Source organism: Rhinopithecus roxellana, chromosome 17 (genome assembly GCF_007565055.1).
Source record: "Rhinopithecus roxellana isolate Shanxi Qingling chromosome 17, ASM756505v1, whole genome shotgun sequence".
NCBI classification, from domain to species: domain Eukaryota; kingdom Metazoa; phylum Chordata; class Mammalia; order Primates; family Cercopithecidae; genus Rhinopithecus; species Rhinopithecus roxellana.
The window spans coordinates 10,266,323-10,284,357 of NC_044565.1; the positions used below are offsets into that span (position 1 = coordinate 10,266,323).

General features: G+C 44.7%; 1 protein-coding gene across 1 annotated transcript in view; it reads left to right on the forward strand.

Annotated features, from left to right (window-relative positions):
• The window catches only part of ACTG2 (actin gamma 2, smooth muscle), a 27,156-nt gene extending 14,151 nt beyond the window's left edge, over nucleotides 1–13,005 (forward strand). Inside the window, exons 4-9 of the mRNA XM_010381726.2 lie at nucleotides 1,894–2,004; nucleotides 2,276–2,360; nucleotides 6,554–6,715; nucleotides 7,783–7,974; nucleotides 9,991–10,172; nucleotides 12,784–13,005. Of these exons, the coding sequence (XP_010380028.1) occupies nucleotides 1,894–2,004; nucleotides 2,276–2,360; nucleotides 6,554–6,715; nucleotides 7,783–7,974; nucleotides 9,991–10,172; nucleotides 12,784–12,927 (876 nt within the window). The 3' untranslated portion in view covers nucleotides 12,928–13,005. The remainder of the gene's footprint in view (nucleotides 1–1,893; nucleotides 2,005–2,275; nucleotides 2,361–6,553; nucleotides 6,716–7,782; nucleotides 7,975–9,990; nucleotides 10,173–12,783) is intronic.
• Nucleotides 13,006–18,035: the final 5,030 nt, after the last annotated feature.

The window sequence follows — 18,035 nt, forward strand, 5'->3', positions numbered from 1 at the left end:
GTGCTGGGATTACAGGCATGAGCCACCACACTCGACCTTAAAAATATTTTTCTAACTTTAAAAATTATCAACATCTTTAACTTTTAAGGTATAAAAACTCCAAAAAAATAAACTAAAATCAAGTGCAGATGCTTGAGCCCAACATCCAAGGATTCTGGTTCAGTGGATCAGATGATCCAAGGTGACTCCGAGACAGGGTCTCCAGGAAGCACATTTTAAGTAGCATGGGGTCCCCTCCTTAAGACCAGTTGCTGTCCTTTGGGCTCCTGTGCAACGCTCACAGTCCAGGGCCTCTGCCTCGGATGCCTTTCACAGCAGCCTCTGGAGACCTTCTTTTGCTCTCAAGGCCCATTTAAATCCCTCAGATAATGAATTACTCCTACCTCTTCCTTCACTTGAAATGTGGCTTGTGTTTTTCTTTTTGTTTGTTTTGGTCTTTTTTAACCGTCTCTCTCCCCTCTGGACTTTGCAACCAAGAATTGAGTGCCATGTCTGATTCATATCTACCCTCATCACACCACCGTCTTAGCACAAACCTGGCGGTCCATAAATACATAGGTCCAATGGCATCAAATGACCCTGTGCCTCACCTCTGAGGAAACCAAAGCCCCATTTCCCTGCTACACTTTGCCCAATCCTTCTGCAAGACTCCTTTTTGGTTGTACTTGATCACTGAAGAAGAAACTGGACATGGGAAGAAATTAACTTCCTCTAAAACAGTGGTTCTTTTTAAATTTTGAGACAGGTTTTCACTCTGTCGCACAGGCTGGAGTACAGTGCCATGATCACAGCTCCCTGCAGCCTTGACCTCCTGGGCTCAAGTGATCCTCCTGCCTCAGCCTCCTGAGTAGCTGGGACTACAGGCAGGCGCTACCATGCCTGGCTAATTTTTTATCTTTTTGTAGAGACAGGCCCCCACTATGCTGCCCAGGCTAAGCAGTGGTTCTTAACTGGGATGATTTTGCTTCCCAAATGACATTTGGCAATGTCTGCAGACATTTTTGATTGTCACAACTTGAAAACTGCTGCTAGCATCCAGTGGGTGGAGACCAGGGATACTGGTCGGCCCTCTACAGCAAAGAATTATCCAACCTAAAATGTCATAGTGTTGCAATTGAGAAACCCTGCTTTAAAGCACCAGGCTGGCCAATAATAGACAGTGAAAATTGAGCCCAAGTGCCTCTGTCAGATTCTCAGCAGGAGACAGTGTACATTCAGCTGGGGTTTTGAAATTGATTGACATGTATACTCAGCTGCGGTTTTACAACTGGTTAAATGAATGTCCTACAGAAATGTGCGTAGGGTTAAGGCAACTACAAAGGGATGTTGAGGCACCCAAGAACCAGCAACAGAGGGAGCTCTCACACCCCTAAACATGAAGGGCAGTGTCATTGGAACTTAGAGAGAGCTTGAGCCCTGAAAGAGGGGCTGCCCAACAGGAACTGTGCTCATGGAGGGCCACGCTATTGTCAGGAGATAAACCCTGACTTATTTTGCCCTCTTACTTTCCAGTCTCTTGCAGGTATCTTCTATCAGCCAAATATAGCCAGAAGCCAGAAAGCAATGAACACTTGAGTGACAATGTGCCTTGCATCACTCAGTGCACAAAGGCAGGGGAGAGAGTGTAGCAGAGTGGAGAAGAGGGAAGGTCAAATGAAAATAATGAGCACATAGAAAATACTGGTTCCAGGTCTGAGTCCTACCTGGGGCCCTGTTGAGAAGGAATATACCCTTTAAATGTCAATCAGAAATTTCCAGGGTTGACCATTCTCCTCTCCAGATCCATCCCGTCCTGTGTAACATGGTGCCACACTCTCCCAGCAAGGAAATGTCAATCAGAATTTTCCAGTCACTGGGAATCTGCCAGGTTCATCTGGCTTTTGTCTCCACTAGATCTGGCACCACTCCTTCTACAATGAGCTGCGTGTAGCACCTGAAGAGCACCCCACCCTGCTCACAGAGGCTCCCCTAAATCCCAAGGCCAACAGGGAGAAGATGACCCAGGTAAGAAGCCAGGAAGACTTAAACACTGGCACAAGAATGCAACATGGATGCTTGGCCAGATACCTTCTCCCCTTCAAACATCAGTGCAACAGAACTCTCTGAGGACCTGCTACGTCCATAGTCCATGCCAGGCCCTGGGGGAGTGGGTGTGGAATAATGAACTACCAAACTGGCATAGTTCCCGCCCTTAATGACATTACAAACCATTCTACAGGCCAAGAAGTGCTGTGATTTTTGCCAGATAATCTTTTATTCTTCATTGTCCTTTAAGATCATGTTTGAAACCTTCAATGTCCCTGCCATGTACGTCGCCATTCAAGCTGTGCTCTCCCTCTATGCCTCCGGCCGCACGACAGGTGAGTAATCCTGTAATCCATTCCTTTTCTGACTTCAGGGGAGGTAGGGAAAAGCTGGGGTCTGGCAGAGGCTCCTGCTCAGAGGAATCAAAGGGACAGCTGAAGTCCAGGCAAAATGTTGCTTAGGGATAACAGGTGAGAATGCCCATGTGGAATGCCGGATGTGAGCCTACCTGGTATAGCTGGAAAAAACATCCAGCGAGAACTGTTTCCCTCACAGTAATCATTCCAGGAGCTTCTACACATACACATATTCCAACAGTACTGGAATGTTTCTGCTTCATGAAGCAGAAAGAGTAGAACCTGTGGTGGTGGAAATGTAAGTGCAGTTACACATAGATTAATGACAGGGATACGTTCCAAGAAATGTGTGTCATTAGGTGACTTTGTCGAGGTGGGAACATCAGAGAGTGTACTTGCACAAACCTAGATGCTATAGCCTACTACATGCCCAGGCTGTATGGCGTGGCCTGTTGCTTCCAGGCTACAGACCTGTATAGCATTTAACCATGATTAATACTGTAGAGAACTGTAACAGAATGGTTATTTATTTGTATAGCTAAACATACTGAAACATAGAAAAATTACAGTGAAAATATGGTATCAAAGATAAAAAATGGTACACCTGTATAGGGCACTTACCATGAATGGAGCTTGCAAGACTAGAAGTTGCTCTGGGTGGGTTAGTGAGTGAGTAGTGAGAAAATGTGAAGACCTAAAACATTACTGGGCACTACTGTAGACTAAACACTGTACACATCGGCTGTACTACATTCATAAAAATATTGTTCTTGGCCAGGCATGGTGGCTCATGCCTGAAATCCCAGCACTTTGTGAGGCTGAGGTGGGCAGATCACATGAGGTCAGGAGTTCAAGACCAGCCTGGCTAACACGGTGAAACCCCGTCTCTACTAAAAATACAAAAATTAGCTGGACGTGGTGGCAGGCACCTGTAATCCCAGCTACTTGGGAGGCTGAGGCAGAAGAGTCGCTTGAACCTGGGAGGCAGAGGTTGCAGTGAGCCAAGATCACGCCACTGCCCTCCAGCCTGTTATTTCTTATTAAAGAAATAATAAAAAATTATTTTTTATTATTCACTGCACAATAATAATAAAAAGTTATTATTTCTTTAATAATAAATTAACCTTAGCTTACTGTAATTTTTTTACCTCATAAACTTTAAAATTTTTAAAGCCATTTTTACTTTTTTTGTAGTAACAGTAACAGAAAAATATTTTCTTTTTTCTTTGATTTTTTTTTTTTTTTTTTTTTTTTTTTTTTGAGATGAAGTCTCGTTCTGTCACCCAGGCTGGAGTGCAGTGGTGCAATCTCAGCTCACTGCAACCTCTGCCTCCTAGGTGCAAGTGATTCTTGTGCCTCAACTCCCAAGTAGCTAGGACTACAGGAGTGTGCCACCGTGCCTGGCTAATTTTTGTATTTTCTTTTTTTTAGTAAAGATGGGGTTTCACCATGTTAGCCAGGCTGGTCTCGAACTCCTGACCTCAAGTGATCTGCCTACCTCAGCCTCCCAAAGTTCCAGGATTACAGGCATGAACCATCACCCTCAGCCAAAAATATTTTCTTTATTTATATTCTTTATTCTACAAGCTTTTTTCTATTAAATATATTTATTTATTTTTTTACTTTCAGAGGTTTTTTGATAAAAACTAAAATATACACATTAGCCTTGGCCTACACAGGTTCAGGATCATCAATGCCACTGTATTTCATCTCCGCATCTTGCCCCACTGGAAGGTTTTCGGGGTTAATAACATGCATGGAGCGGTCATCTCCTATGATAACAATGCCTCCTTCTGGAATATCTCCGGAAGGACCTGCCTAAGGCTTTTTTACAGTCAACCTTTTTTTTAATAAGTAGAAGGAGTACACCATGATTAAAAACATAGTATAAGAGGCTGGGCACAATGGCTCATGCCTGTAATCCCAGCACTTTGGGAGGCCGAGGTGGGTGGATCTCTTTGAGCTCAGGAGTTCAAGACCAGCCTGGGCAACATGGCTAGACCCCATCTCTACAAAAAATACAAAAAGTTAGCCGGGCGTTGGTAACTCACGCCTGTAGTACCAGCTACTTGTGAGGCTGAAGCTGGAGAACTGCTTGAGCCCAGGAAGCAGAGGCTATAGTGAGCTGAGATCTCGCCACTGCACTCCAGCCTGGGCGACAGAGTGAGACTTTATCTCAAGAAAAAAAAAAAAAAAAGATAGTATAAGAAATACATGAGCTGGTACTAGTACCATAGTCGTTTATTATCATTATCATAATGTATGTGCTGTACTTTTATACAGCTGGCAGCACAGTAGGTTTGTTTATACCAACATCACCACAAACACGTGAGTAAAGCATTGCCCTATGACGTGATGTCAGCTATGATGTCACTAGGCAATAAGAATTTTTCAGCTTCCTTGTTATATTATGGCACCACCATTGTGTATGTGGTCTGAAGTTAACCAAAATGTCACTATGTGGACATGACTATATGTGGCCTTGGTATAGAAGTATGCTCAGGGTAACAGAGGAAATCTCAAAATAAAATGGTCTTTAATAGGGACTTGACAGCTTCCATAAACATTTGTTTAAACATTCATTCATCATTTATTCACTGACTTATCCATTCATTCATCCATCATATATTTTCCATTACTCCCTACAATGTGCCACACATAGTACCAGGCCATGGGTATACACTGACAAATAAGACAGACTTTGTCATTATGGAGCTAACAGTTTAGTGGGAGATAGACAAAAGCAAAAGATAATTTCAATGCACGTGATAAGGACAATGATGGAGAAATGCATGGCATATACAGTTTCATATCCTGCACTTTGCATTTTTGTTTTTGTTTTTGTTTTGAGATGGAGTTTCGCTCTGTTGCCAAGACTAGAGTGCAATGACGTGATCTTGGTGCACCACAACCTCCACCTCCCGGGTTCAAGTGATTCTCCTGCCTCAGCCTCCCGAATAGCTGGGATTACATGCATGAGCCTCTGCACCCGGCTAATTTTTGTATTTTTAGTAGTGACGGGGTTTCACCATGTTGGCCAGGCTGGTCTTGAACTCCTGACCTGAAGTGATCTGCCTGCCTCGGCCTCCAAAAGTGCTGGGATTACAGGCGTGAGCCACCGTGCCCGACCTTGCACTTTGTTTTGTTGCAAACATCATGTTTAATGGCCACGTGGTAGTCATTGTATGATGGTTTCATTATTTACTTATTTTACCACTTCTCTATTGCTGGAGCTTTAGGTTGCCTCTCGTTTTTATTATAAAATATGCCATGATTCAGATCCTTATACAAGAGTAAATTACTGGTTTCTGGACATTTATTTTGCATCTGGCCCTTACTGAACCATCTAACTGGGTCTAATGGTTTCTTAATTGATTCTGTTGGGTCTTCTATATAAAATCACATTATCTGCAAACAATGACAATTTTGTTTCCCTTTGGTAGTCATACCTCTTATTTCTATTTTCTGTTTCACAGCAATTGGCTAGGACATCCTGGACAATATTAAATAATAGCCATGATATTGTAATGCTTTCTCATCAGTTATGACATGGCTGTTAAATTAAGAAATATGAGGCTGGACGCAGTGGCTCACGCCTGTAATCCCAGCACTTTGGGAGGCCGAGGCAGGTGGATTGCCTGAGGTCAGGAGTTCGAGACCAGCCTGGCCATAGTGACACCCTGCATCTACTAAAAACACAAAAATTAGCTAGGCGTGGTGGCAGGCACCTGTAATCCCAGCTACTCAGGAGGCTGAGGCAGGGGAATCGCTTGAACGCGGGAGATGGAGGTTGCAGTGAGCCGAGACTGTGCCATTGCACTCCAGCCTGGACAACAAGAGCAAAACTCTGTCTCGAAAAAAAAAAAAAGAACATGCAGGGCAGACTTAATGACAAATTGACAAGTATGCATTACCAGTGATGTGTTTCAAGGAATACAAAAAAAAAGGACACATTTTACTTGCCTTCCAGAGGCCTACAGTCTCATTTGGGGGGGAAAAAAAGTGACATACATAAAAAATAAAAAATATGATTGATGATTCTTGTGATGGGTGAATATCCTTAACTGGTAAAGGAAAATATGGTAGTCATATCTCACTGGTAACAGTCCTAGAAAGAGACTGATGAAAGACAAGAATAAGATTTTTATAAGCCTGATCCTCTCTGTCCACAGGCATTGTCCTGGATTCAGGTGATGGCGTCACCCACAATGTCCCCATCTATGAAGGCTATGCCCTGCCCCATGCCATCATGCGCCTGGACCTGGCTGGCCGTGACCTCACTGACTACCTCATGAAGATCCTCACAGAGAGAGGCTATTCCTTTGTGACCACAGGTATCCAGCCCCTTTGTGGATACCACAGGTATCCAGCCCCTTTCCTGATTCTGACTAGAGCTCAGAACCAAACTGGTTTAGGACCAGAAGTTCTCAGAACCAATGAGAATTCTGTGGCTCTGTGTCTTTAAACTCTCCTGAGATAGACCTGGAGGCCTTAAGCTGGGGCTGGGCCTCTGGATAAGACCAGATAGTCATAGAAGCAGTCCCTCCCTCCCCAGGGACCAACTGCCTCTGTCCATGTCCACACCAGGACTAGGGCTAGTTTTCACAGGGCTGAATGGTAGTGAAGATCCGCTGATGCATTTCATTACCGAGGGGCACCTTTGGTTTGAGGACAAATTGAATAAGTGAGGCCCGAATTGCTAAGGGGAAGGTGTCATGTGGCCCACCTGGGCAACTGGCATTTTTAGGTGGGAGCCTCTTTAGATTCTGTAAGATCAAACATCTAAGTCTGAGTCTAGACCAGAAATGTGTCCTGCAAAGCCTCCAGGAAGACCTAAGGCTTTGTCAGAAATCTCATACAAAGTCCTGCTTGTGAATCAAGACTTGAGACTCCCTCTTTAGAAAGGGGAGTAGAAGAATTAAGATTGAATGGAGTGACCCTTGACCCTCTTCGGGGCAAGTCTATCATCATCCTATGACTGAATCTAAAGTAGATGTGAGGCCAGGCATGGTGGCTCACGCCTATAATCCCAGTACTTTGGGAGGCCAAGGCAGGCAGATCACTTGAGGTCAGAAGTTCTAGACCAGCCTAGCCAGCATGGTGAAATCCTGTCTCTACTAAAAACACAAAAATTAGCTGAGCATAGTGGCACACGCCCGTAATCCCAGCTACTCGGGAGGCTGAGGCAGGAGAATCGCTTGAACTCAGGAGGTAGAGTTTGCAGTGAGCCAAGACAGCACCACTGCACTTCAGTCTGGGTGACAGAGTGAGACTCTGTCTCAAAAAAAAAAAAAAAAAAAGAATAAAGTAGATGTGAGAAGGAGGTTTTCATGGAGATCAGAATGGGACAACCAAACTAACAGAGTCAGTATTCACCTTCTGTCATTTCTGTTCCTTCCAGCTGAGAGAGAAATTGTGCGAGATATCAAGGAGAAGCTGTGCTATGTGGCCCTGGATTTTGAGAATGAGATGGCCACAGCAGCTTCCTCTTCTTCTCTGGAGAAGAGCTATGAGCTGCCAGATGGGCAAGTTATCACCATTGGCAATGAGCGCTTCCGCTGCCCTGAGACCCTCTTCCAGCCTTCCTTTATCGGTGAGGTGCTGCCCACAGTCCCTGCCAATCTCAGGAGGGAAGGGTGGAGGGGTGGGTGAGGTATGGAGAGAGAAACACCAGGAGTCATGGACACTTTGTTAATTACATATGCATACCTCACATTTTCCTAGGAAGGGCGAAAAGTGTGTTTAAAAAAATAGAGAAGATCTCATTTTAAATAAAAGGGAAAGGAAATCAAGATACAGGAAAAGCAGAACAGGAAATATAACACGAAACTAAGAATGAAGTTAAAACACAGAAAGTTTGTAGGCAGCAATATAGCAAGGTCAGGTTGTAGTTTAGCAAGATTCCTCTATCTACAGTGTGGAATCATATTGCATGGATAAAAATCCGGAGGCTTGGCCGGGCGCAGTGGCTCACGCCTGCAATCCCAGCACTTTGAGAGGCCGAGGCAGATGGATCACGAGGTCAGGAGTTCAAGACCAGCCTAGCCAAGACAGTGAAACCCCATCTCTACTAAAAATACAAAAATTAGCCAGGTGCCTGTAGTCCCAGCTACTTGAGAGGCTAAGGCAGGATAATCACTTGAACTGGGGGGATGGAGGCTGCAGTGAGCCAAGACCGCACCACTGCACTCCAGCCTGGGTGACAGAGTAAGACTCTGTCTCAAAAAAAAAAAAAAAAAAAAAAAGACTAGAGGCAGCTAGGCACGGTGACTCACCTGTTATCCCAGCACTTTGGTAGGCCGAGGCAGGCAGATCACTTGAGCCTGCAAGTTTGAGACCAGCCTGGGCAACATGGCGAAACCCTGTCTCTATGAAAAATACAAAATTTAGCAGAGCATGATGGTGCATGCCTGTGGTCCCAGCTACTCAAGAGGCTGAGGTGGGAGAATCACTTGAGCCCCAGAGACATCAAGGCTGCAGTGAGCCGTGATTGTGTCACTGCACTCCAGCCTGGGCAACACAGTGAGAGTCTGTCTCAAAAGGAAAAAAAAAAAAAAAAAAAAAAGACTAGAGGCAAGGAGACCAGGCAGATGGCAAGAGCTAGTTTGGCATGCAGGACCTTTTGCTCCAGGAGACTGTGATGCCAGGCCACAGTAGCTGGATGTCAACCTGCAGGCAATGGGGGACTGTCAGGTGACATGATGAGTATATCCATGCAATGGAATCTTATTTGGCAATAAAAGGGAATGAAGTATTGATCCATGCTGTGACCCTGAAAACATAATACTAAGTGAAAGGAACCACACACAGAAGACCACATGGTGTATGATTCCACCGACAAGAAACATCCAGAATAGGCAAACCTCTAAAGACAGAAAGTGGGTTCGCTGTTACCTAGGGCTGGGGCAGGGATGGAGGGGAAAATGGGGAGTGACCACTATTAGGTATGGGAGTCTCTTTTGAAGGCATTAAAAATGTTCTAAAATTAGATTTTGGTGATGTTTGCTTCTGCGGATATACTGAAAACGACTGAATTATATCTCAAAAAGTTATGAAAAAAGAAAGATGATATAACAAAAGTATTCCTTTAGAAATATGCCTCAGGCAACAGTGTAAAAGATCAGGCTGGGCGTGGTGCCTCAAGCCTGTAATCCTAGCACTTTGGGAGGCCGAGAGGAGTGGATCACAAGGTCAGGAGATGGAGACTATCCTGGCCAACATGGTGAAACCCCATCCCTACTAAAGATACAAAAATTACCTAGGCATGGTGGTGCGTGCCTGTAATTCCAGCTACTCGGGAGGCTGAGACAGGAGAATCGCTTGAACCAGGGATCGGAGGTTGCAGTGAGCTGAGATCGCGCCACTGCACTCCAGCCTGGTGACAGAGCGAGACTCCGTCTCAAAAAAAAAAAAAAAGATCAATCAGAACAGGGGACAATAAAGGAAACGCCATGACAAGGAAGGGGGTCTGATCTTATCATCCTTTTGGGAGATATTAAGGTTCTGAACTAGGGTAGTTGCAACAATCGAAGAAGGGTCATTTGAGGAGCTGAAGGTGTGCGTATTTATGAAGTGATGCCTGTTGACTAGACACTGTGATCTCCATTAGGCATGGAGTCCGCTGGAATTCATGAGACAACCTACAATTCCATCATGAAGTGTGACATTGACATCCGTAAGGACTTATATGCCAACAATGTCCTCTCTGGGGGCACCACCATGTACCCTGGCATTGCTGACAGGATGCAGAAGGAGATCACAGCCCTGGCCCCCAGCACCATGAAGATCAAGGTGGGTCTTGCCTCAGTTCTCTCCATCCTGTTCTTTGTATAAAGTCTTGCCTACTTGGGAGTTCCTCGGAGACAGGCTGCCAGGCCTGGTAACTTGCTGGTCTCCTGGGTTCAGTATCATCCTGGACTAGAGCCAATTTTATCCTAGGGAATCATGTTCCTTGGGCATTGATGGGCTGAAGACCCACTTAGCATGGATCTCAAACATAATCACAGGAATGTCACATAAGAAGAGGCTGAAAGAATTTGGGATGATGAGAATATTATTCAGGTGTAATGGCTCATACCTGTAATCCCAGCATTTTGGAAAGCCAAGGTGGGAGGATCACTTGAGCCCAGGAGCTGAAGGCCACATGAGCTCTAACTGTGCCACTGCACTCCAGCCTGTCTCTAACTATAAATTCAGATAGATTCTGTCTCTAAAAATAAATAAATAAATAATCAGGAGACCAGAAATGGAAGGAAAGAAAAGAAGGAGGTCACACTGTGGTATCTTTAAACTTTATTGCTCCAGAGGAGGTTGAAAGTTCCAAAGAGTGGATGTTTTTGTCATAGGGCCAGCTCTGCTTCAAACTCAACAGGGACATTCCTTGATTCCTGAACATCTCTGATCTACTGTCCCATCTTGGCCATGCCCTTCCCCATACTGCCTCCCAACAGAGCCTCTCACCTCCTGGGCATCTGCAGGATGGGAGCTTCTCCCCTGCCTCTGGTTTCCAAGCAGTCACACAGACATTTTTAGCTCCTTCTAGGAACTTTGCTGCTAACAGTTTTAGAGAAAGAGTTGGGAATAGAAATAACACATTGGTTGAAAGTTACAAAGTCTCACAATAAAGCTGATCTCTGGGGAGTAGGCCTGATGTGAGGAAATGTGTTCTCAGTCAATATTCTAAGAACCGTCATGAAGGAAGGCTGCCCCGGGCCTTCCCCCTGCCTAACAGATGGTGTTCATCACAGAGAAATGGAGCAGACCATCAGGAAACTGGTGAGAACTTGTGGGCTCTTCTCACCCAGAGCCACAGGAATGGTGCATTACTGAGGCCTGTCCTATGGAAAGCATCGTGCCAGGCCTGGGGCAGGGGCATTTTACCAGGACTGTGTGTCAGGATACCACGCCTGGCCTCACTCCCAGATTCTGGTCCAATAAGTCTGAATTGCCCCCATCACCTATACTGATAAACAACCACCAGTGATCTGATGCATTTCCCAATTCATGAGCCACTGCTCTGACTTTAACAGTATGTGCCAGCCTTCATGGAGTTTAGGATCTAATTAGTAAACATGATCAATACCAGGACAACCTAAATAAGAAAAGCAGAAGGGGAAGGACACTTTAAGCAGGGGAAGTAGAAGAAGCAAACATGTCCAGGCAGGTCTGTGCTTATATGAGCACCTATCCAAACTGGACGGCAGGACTTGTATAGCGGAACTGGGGGAGATGAGGCAAGTCTCAAGGACATGAAAGAATAGATTTGGGGTGGGGGTGGGGCTCATTTAGGACCATCAACTTAAGAGAAGCCAGTTTTCTCATGAGAAATTTGTTACCTTGTTAGTGGCTGTGCATTCCCAGTCCTTGAAATAATCCGTTCAAGGAGCATTTAGGTGACTTTTGTCTGCCTGGATAATAAAATAACTTATAAAGATCCTTCTTATTCTACAATTCCATGATCTCTGCGATTTAGGGAATATGTACAGAGATTCTAAGGCAACAAAAAAAATCAATTTATTATCTGGTTTGCTCTAGCACTGAATTCTTAGATCCTTCAAAAACTGGAAAATTAGTTGAAGAATCATAGTCCTTCTGGATCCCCTTTGAGATAGAGTTCAAAGTTGTTTGACCTAACAACGAATTTCTAAAAGCTAAGCCCAGGATTCCTAGTGGAAAGCATGAACAATGTAGATATAGATTTGAGGACTTCTGAGATATAATTGGATGATGACAGATAGCTCAAAACAGGGTTTTGGTAGACTGGTTTGTACTCAGGAATGGAGGAAGCCCAGCCCAACCTGCCCATGCATCCAAACTTCAGGCAAGAACGGAACAAGGTTCCCCTTAAAGATATTTGTATTGGTCAGCTACTGCCAAGTAACAAACAACTGTGGAATCTCAAGGGCACATAACAGTGAGCATTTATTGCTTATGCATCAGCTGGGAGTTAGCTGATCAAGGTCAGGCTTGGCTAAGTAAGTGGCTCTGAATTAACTGCAGGTCCAGCCAGCTCAGGTCAAGTCCATATTTCTCATTAACGGGTCCAGGCTGAAAGAGCTCCCCAGGGGCAGCTCTTCTCATGAAGATGGCAGAGCAAGAGAACATGCCCAAGTACACAAGCATATTTCAAGCCCCTGTTTGTGTTATGTCTGCTAATATCCCACTGGTCAAAGCAAACACAATGCCCAGCCCAGAGTCACAGGGAGCAGTGCACTCTTCCCAAGGAGGGATTAAGGGAAGAGTGGGAAAGTGAAGGTTTTGAGCAAAAATCTAATCTATCACAACATTTCTCCTGTTCTTTTCTGACCATGGGGTTCCCCTTTTCTGGGATAAACAGATTTTTGGACCACCCTGCTTATTCCCTTGGGGACTGATCATGATTCACCACATTTGTTCTTTGCAGATTATTGCTCCCCCAGAGCGGAAGTACTCAGTCTGGATTGGGGGCTCTATCCTGGCCTCTCTCTCCACCTTCCAGCAGATGTGGATCAGCAAGCCCGAGTATGATGAGGCAGGACCCTCCATTGTCCACAGGAAGTGCTTCTAAAGTCAGAACAGGTTCTCCAAGGATCTCCTCAAGACTACTCTGTCACCAGTAATGAAACATTAAAACCTACAAGCCTTACTTCTCTGTGTGGGGCTCTTTTTTCCTGGGCTATGTCTCATACACAGTGCTAAGGACTTTTCACACATTACTTTTAATCCATGCAATAATGTTGTAAGGTAGGTGCTATCATTATTCCCATATTTCAGATGAGGAAATTGAGACTCAGAGAAGTCAAGGACTTGCGAAGATCACACAGATTCAAGATTAAAATTCAAGTATCTGACTGCAAAGCTAGTGCTCCTTCTACTATGTCATCTTGTTTTCTTTTCCTTGAATGTAACTAAGAATGAGGCTAGATGACTCTTGGGATGGGGGTAGAAACACAGGCTTTCAGTGATGTAAGTCCTTGTACTCCAGGGCAGTTCACTAGGGAACATGAACACAGAGTCATGACACAGGCTTATGGGATGTGACATGAGGAGTTCACACACAATGTTACTGTCACTCACGTGAAGAAGGGTCACTGTGGGCTTAAGATCTCTATGAGGTTGTTATTGAGGATTAGGCTGTATTTTTTTTTTTTTTTTTTTGAGACAGAGTCTCACTCTGTTGCCCAGACCGGTATAGTGGTGCGATCTTGGCTCACGGCAACCTCTGCCTCCTGGGTTCAAGCAATTCTCCCGCCTCAGCCTCCTGAGTAGCTGGGATTACAGGCATGCACTACCACGCCTGGCTAATTTTTGTATTTTTAGTAGAGATGGGGTTTCACCATGTTGGCCAGTCTGGTCTTGAACTCTTAACCTCAGGTGATCTGCCCACCTCGGCCTCCCAAAATGCTGGGATTACAGGTGTGAGCCACCATGCCCAGCCAGGTTGTATTTTGCCCCAAAATTAATTAAGAAAGGAGTAGCATCCTTAGGAAGGACCTTTTCTCTCCTTCCCCCTCCCGTTCCTCCTCCTCCTCCTCCCCTCCTTATTAATTTCCTTCCTACCCACTGCTCTAGGTCAATTTTGTTTAATTTTACAAGTATTTACTGAATTTTTGGCATCTGGAATTGCCAGGTAAAGCGGCAAGGGATTTATATTTCCAACGAAGATGATTCCTGCCCATTAGGGTCTCACTGCATACAGGCAGAGATAGACACATGCATACAAGACAGTGACACAAAGTGAAACAAAAGCGCCTAAAAGTACTATGATAAAATAAGGGTTGATAATAATAGCTAACATTTATTTAGTGATTTCAATAGGCCAGGTTAAAATTTTTGCATGGATTTCCTCAATTAATCCTCACCACAACTTTATGGGGCAGGTATTAGTGTCATTTCCCATTTTATAGTTAGGTTACTGGTTACTAGGTTACCCAGCTAGTTCACCTTAGAACAAGATCCTCACATTGGGCTGGTGCACCTTTCACCTCCCCACCTAGCAAAGTCCCAGCCTTCGTGCCCCTATCAGATCCCATCTGGTCCATGAAGCTTCCCAGACACACCCATTTGGAGACAGTGGAGTCCAGCGGTTAAGCGCAGAGACCTCAATGTCAGACATTCCTTTCACCCTCCCAGCATTCGATCTCTGGGGGTGGGGTGGGATGGAGGAGCGGCTTTCATAAGCACTTAGGGGATTTCTGTGAGGACCAGTTTCCCAGAAGCAGACCCGGAAATGAGGATTCCTTGCAAATGACTTATTAAAGAAGTGCTCTGAGGAGAGCTGGTAAGCAGAGTGGGGGGGTGCAGAAGAGGAAAGGGGAGGAAACCTGGCAAGAGGGCAATTGCAGATAAAGTCCTGGAGAGGGCAGCTTCAGCCTGGCCCCGCCCACTGGGAGGTCTGGAGTCTAAGGCTAGCCTGGTGGAGGCCAGGGAGCCAGGCTTTCACAGTCCCACCTGCCAGTGATTGGTGAGGGTGCTCCCTGGGAGGACTGAAGCCCTAAGCTTTCCATCTGTATCAGCAAAGGCCTCCTCCAAAGAAGAGCTGCAGGCTCTGGCTGCTGGAAGAGAAAGCACAGGAGGAGGTGGGAGCGATCTGAGGAGATGTAGGGCACTGACACTGCACGATGGAGGGACATCCGGACCTCCACGTGGAGAAGGGCAGGCTGCCCAGACCATTCCCACCAACCCCCGGCACCCATCCAACCTCCCTTCCCCATGCTTCCACCCCTACTCTAGTCTTACTCCACTTCAAGTTTAAAAAATGCTGTCCTAGATTCTTCAGTGGATGTTGAGTTATCCACTGATAGAGAGAGGGACAGTGGCTTGAGGAAAGTGGAAATCCAACTGGAAGTCTATTAAAGATCGACAAAAGTCAGGTGTGATGGTTCACTCCAGTAATCCCAGCTACTTGGGAGGCTGGGGTGGGAGGATCACTTGAACCCAATTCAAGCCAGCCTCTAACAAGCAAGACCCCATCAGAGAGAGAGAGAGAAACAATGTCCCAGGCACTGAGGGCCCACAAAGGTAGTCATTACTTATTATGTGTTATATAATGTCTATTGGGTGGTAACTGTGTGGCAGGTGTAGCAAGTGGATTCTCTCTCTTAATCCTCACCCCCAGGTCACTGGAATCCAGAGCCCATACTCTTAACCACCTTTTGATATGTCTCCCTTTATGATTAGGTGTATCAGTACAGTTCATTCAGGGGAGCAGAGCCACTATGGGTATTATGGGAATAAGGGCTTTATTACAGGAATGAGATTTATCCAAAGCCTGAAGGAGCTGGGAAAGTGAAAGTCTGCAAGGAACTGTGGGATAATCTGAGAGGAGTCACAAATGAGTGGAAGACTAGGTGAAACCTATCTGCCGGGCACCTCTGTCTGTCATAGCATCTGACTAGAAGATTTCCACAGAGCACTGGCTGACACTCCCACTCTGCCTTCCAAATCTCACCCCAGGTCCTCTTTTGGCCAACTCTAACTCAGAGCCTTGTTGGTAGTGCGTTCTGAAAGTGTACTTTCCAGTTTAACCAAATCGATTTAGCACAATCCAGCACATTAGAAAATCTTCAATGTAGGTGAGATACAGCTGACTAAAATTCCAGGCTGCAGAAGAAAGTTTGGGCCACATTTTTATATGTTCATTTCCCTTTTTGAATGGCTGCATGACATTTTATATAATATTGGTCAGTATTTTATGTATACAGTAGCATTTACAAACACTGAAAAAATAGTAACTCCTTCAGAGCTGCACTTCAAGGACTAAGCAGAGTGTCTGGTATGCAGTAGATGTTCAGCAAATATTGGATGAATGAATGGATGCTGAAAGACTAGAGTTCCTGCAGGGCAACATCAACTCCTACTTATCAACTCTAGCAGATATTTGAAAATCGCCCAGGGGCAGGAAGTGGCCTCATTCTCCTAAGTAAGGGGGAGGTAAATCTACTTACCAGTATGCCACTACTTTCAGTCTCTGGCTAGCACCCAAGTGGGATGAAAACTCCCTGTTTACTGCTTCCAAAAGGAACTGATCAGCACCTCTTTGGGGTGTCTTCTTTGCTCATGATGATCGCCTTAACTGTACTTCCTCATGCACAAAAGTGGGGCCCCCACCCTCTTCCTTGGCCACAGCTGATTGAACCATGATTAGACACCTGAACACAGATGGGCAAATCAGATTCTCCCTTCTGGGAATTTGGAATTGGGACCCAAAACCAAAAAATAACATTTAACAAAACAAGCATAAATAAATAAAGGGGGATAGAAAGATTATTACTAATTAATTAAGGTAACTGACAGGCATTTTAGGCAAAAAATATTTTAGTTTCTTACGTTACACTCCACATCAAAAAAATGTTGAATGCTTTTAGAGGCTGGGTGCGGTGGCTCACACCTGTAATCCCAACACTTTGGGAGGCCGAGGTGGGTGGATAACTTGAGGCCAGGAGTTCAAGAGCAGCCTGGCCAACATAGCAAAACCCCGTCTCCACTAAAAATACAAAAATTTAGTCAGGCATGGTGCATGCCTGTAATCCCAGCTACTCAGGAGGCTGAAGCATGAGAATCGCTTGAACCTAGGAGATGGAGGTTGCCGTGAGCCAAGATCGCCCCACTGCACTCCAGCCTGAGCAAGACTCTGTCTCAAAAAAAAAAAGACGCAAACCACAGAGAGAAAATATTCACAAAGGACTCATCCAGAATATTTGAAGAATAAGACAAGCAAAAGACAACCAATAGAAAAATGGACATAAGACTTCAACAGAGGATACTGAAATGATCAATAAACACATGAAAAGATGTTTGACTTCATTAACCAGCAGGAAAATGTAAATTAAAACCACAATAAGTTATAATTACACACAGCAAAATGGATAAAATGAAAAAAAGCTGACAATATCAACTGTTGGTAAGAATGTGGGACAACCAGAACTCTCTCTCACTGATGATGGTGGTGTCAACTAGAACAAACACTGTGGAACTGTCTACTATTTGGGAATATGTATCAAAGCTGAGCATATATATGTAACTTATCACACAGCAATTCCACTCTTAGGTACACACCCAAGATAAATGCATACTTCTTTTTACCAAAAGACAAGTACAAGACTATTTATCACAACTCTATTCATTATGGCTCAAATCTAGAAACTTCAGAGTTCATTATGGTATAGTGACATTGTGGAATACTATATAGCAACGAGAATGAGTGAACTACAACTAATATGTTCAACCTGGATGAATCTCACAGACATGTTAAATAAAAGAAGTATTTATTATATAATTTATATAAAGAAAAGGCAAAACTAATCTCTACTGTTGAAGTCAGGCTAATGGTTATCTTTGAGGGATAGTAACTGGCAACGAACATGGGGGATTCTGGAGATGCGGATAATGCTGTTTCTTGATCTGAATTCAGGTAACATGAACTGTTCCATTTGTGAAAACTTCATTGAACTGTACACTTACAACACACCCTCTTTTCCTCACTACATACTATGCTTCACCAAAGTTTGTTTGTTTGTTTGTTTGTTTGTTTGTTTTTGAGACAGTCTGGCTCTGTCGCCCAGGCTGGAGTGTAGTGGCACGATCTTGGCTCACTGCTCACTACAAGCTCCGCCTCCCGGGTTCACGCCATTCTCCTGCCTCAGCGTCCTGAGTAACTGGGACTACAGGTGCCCG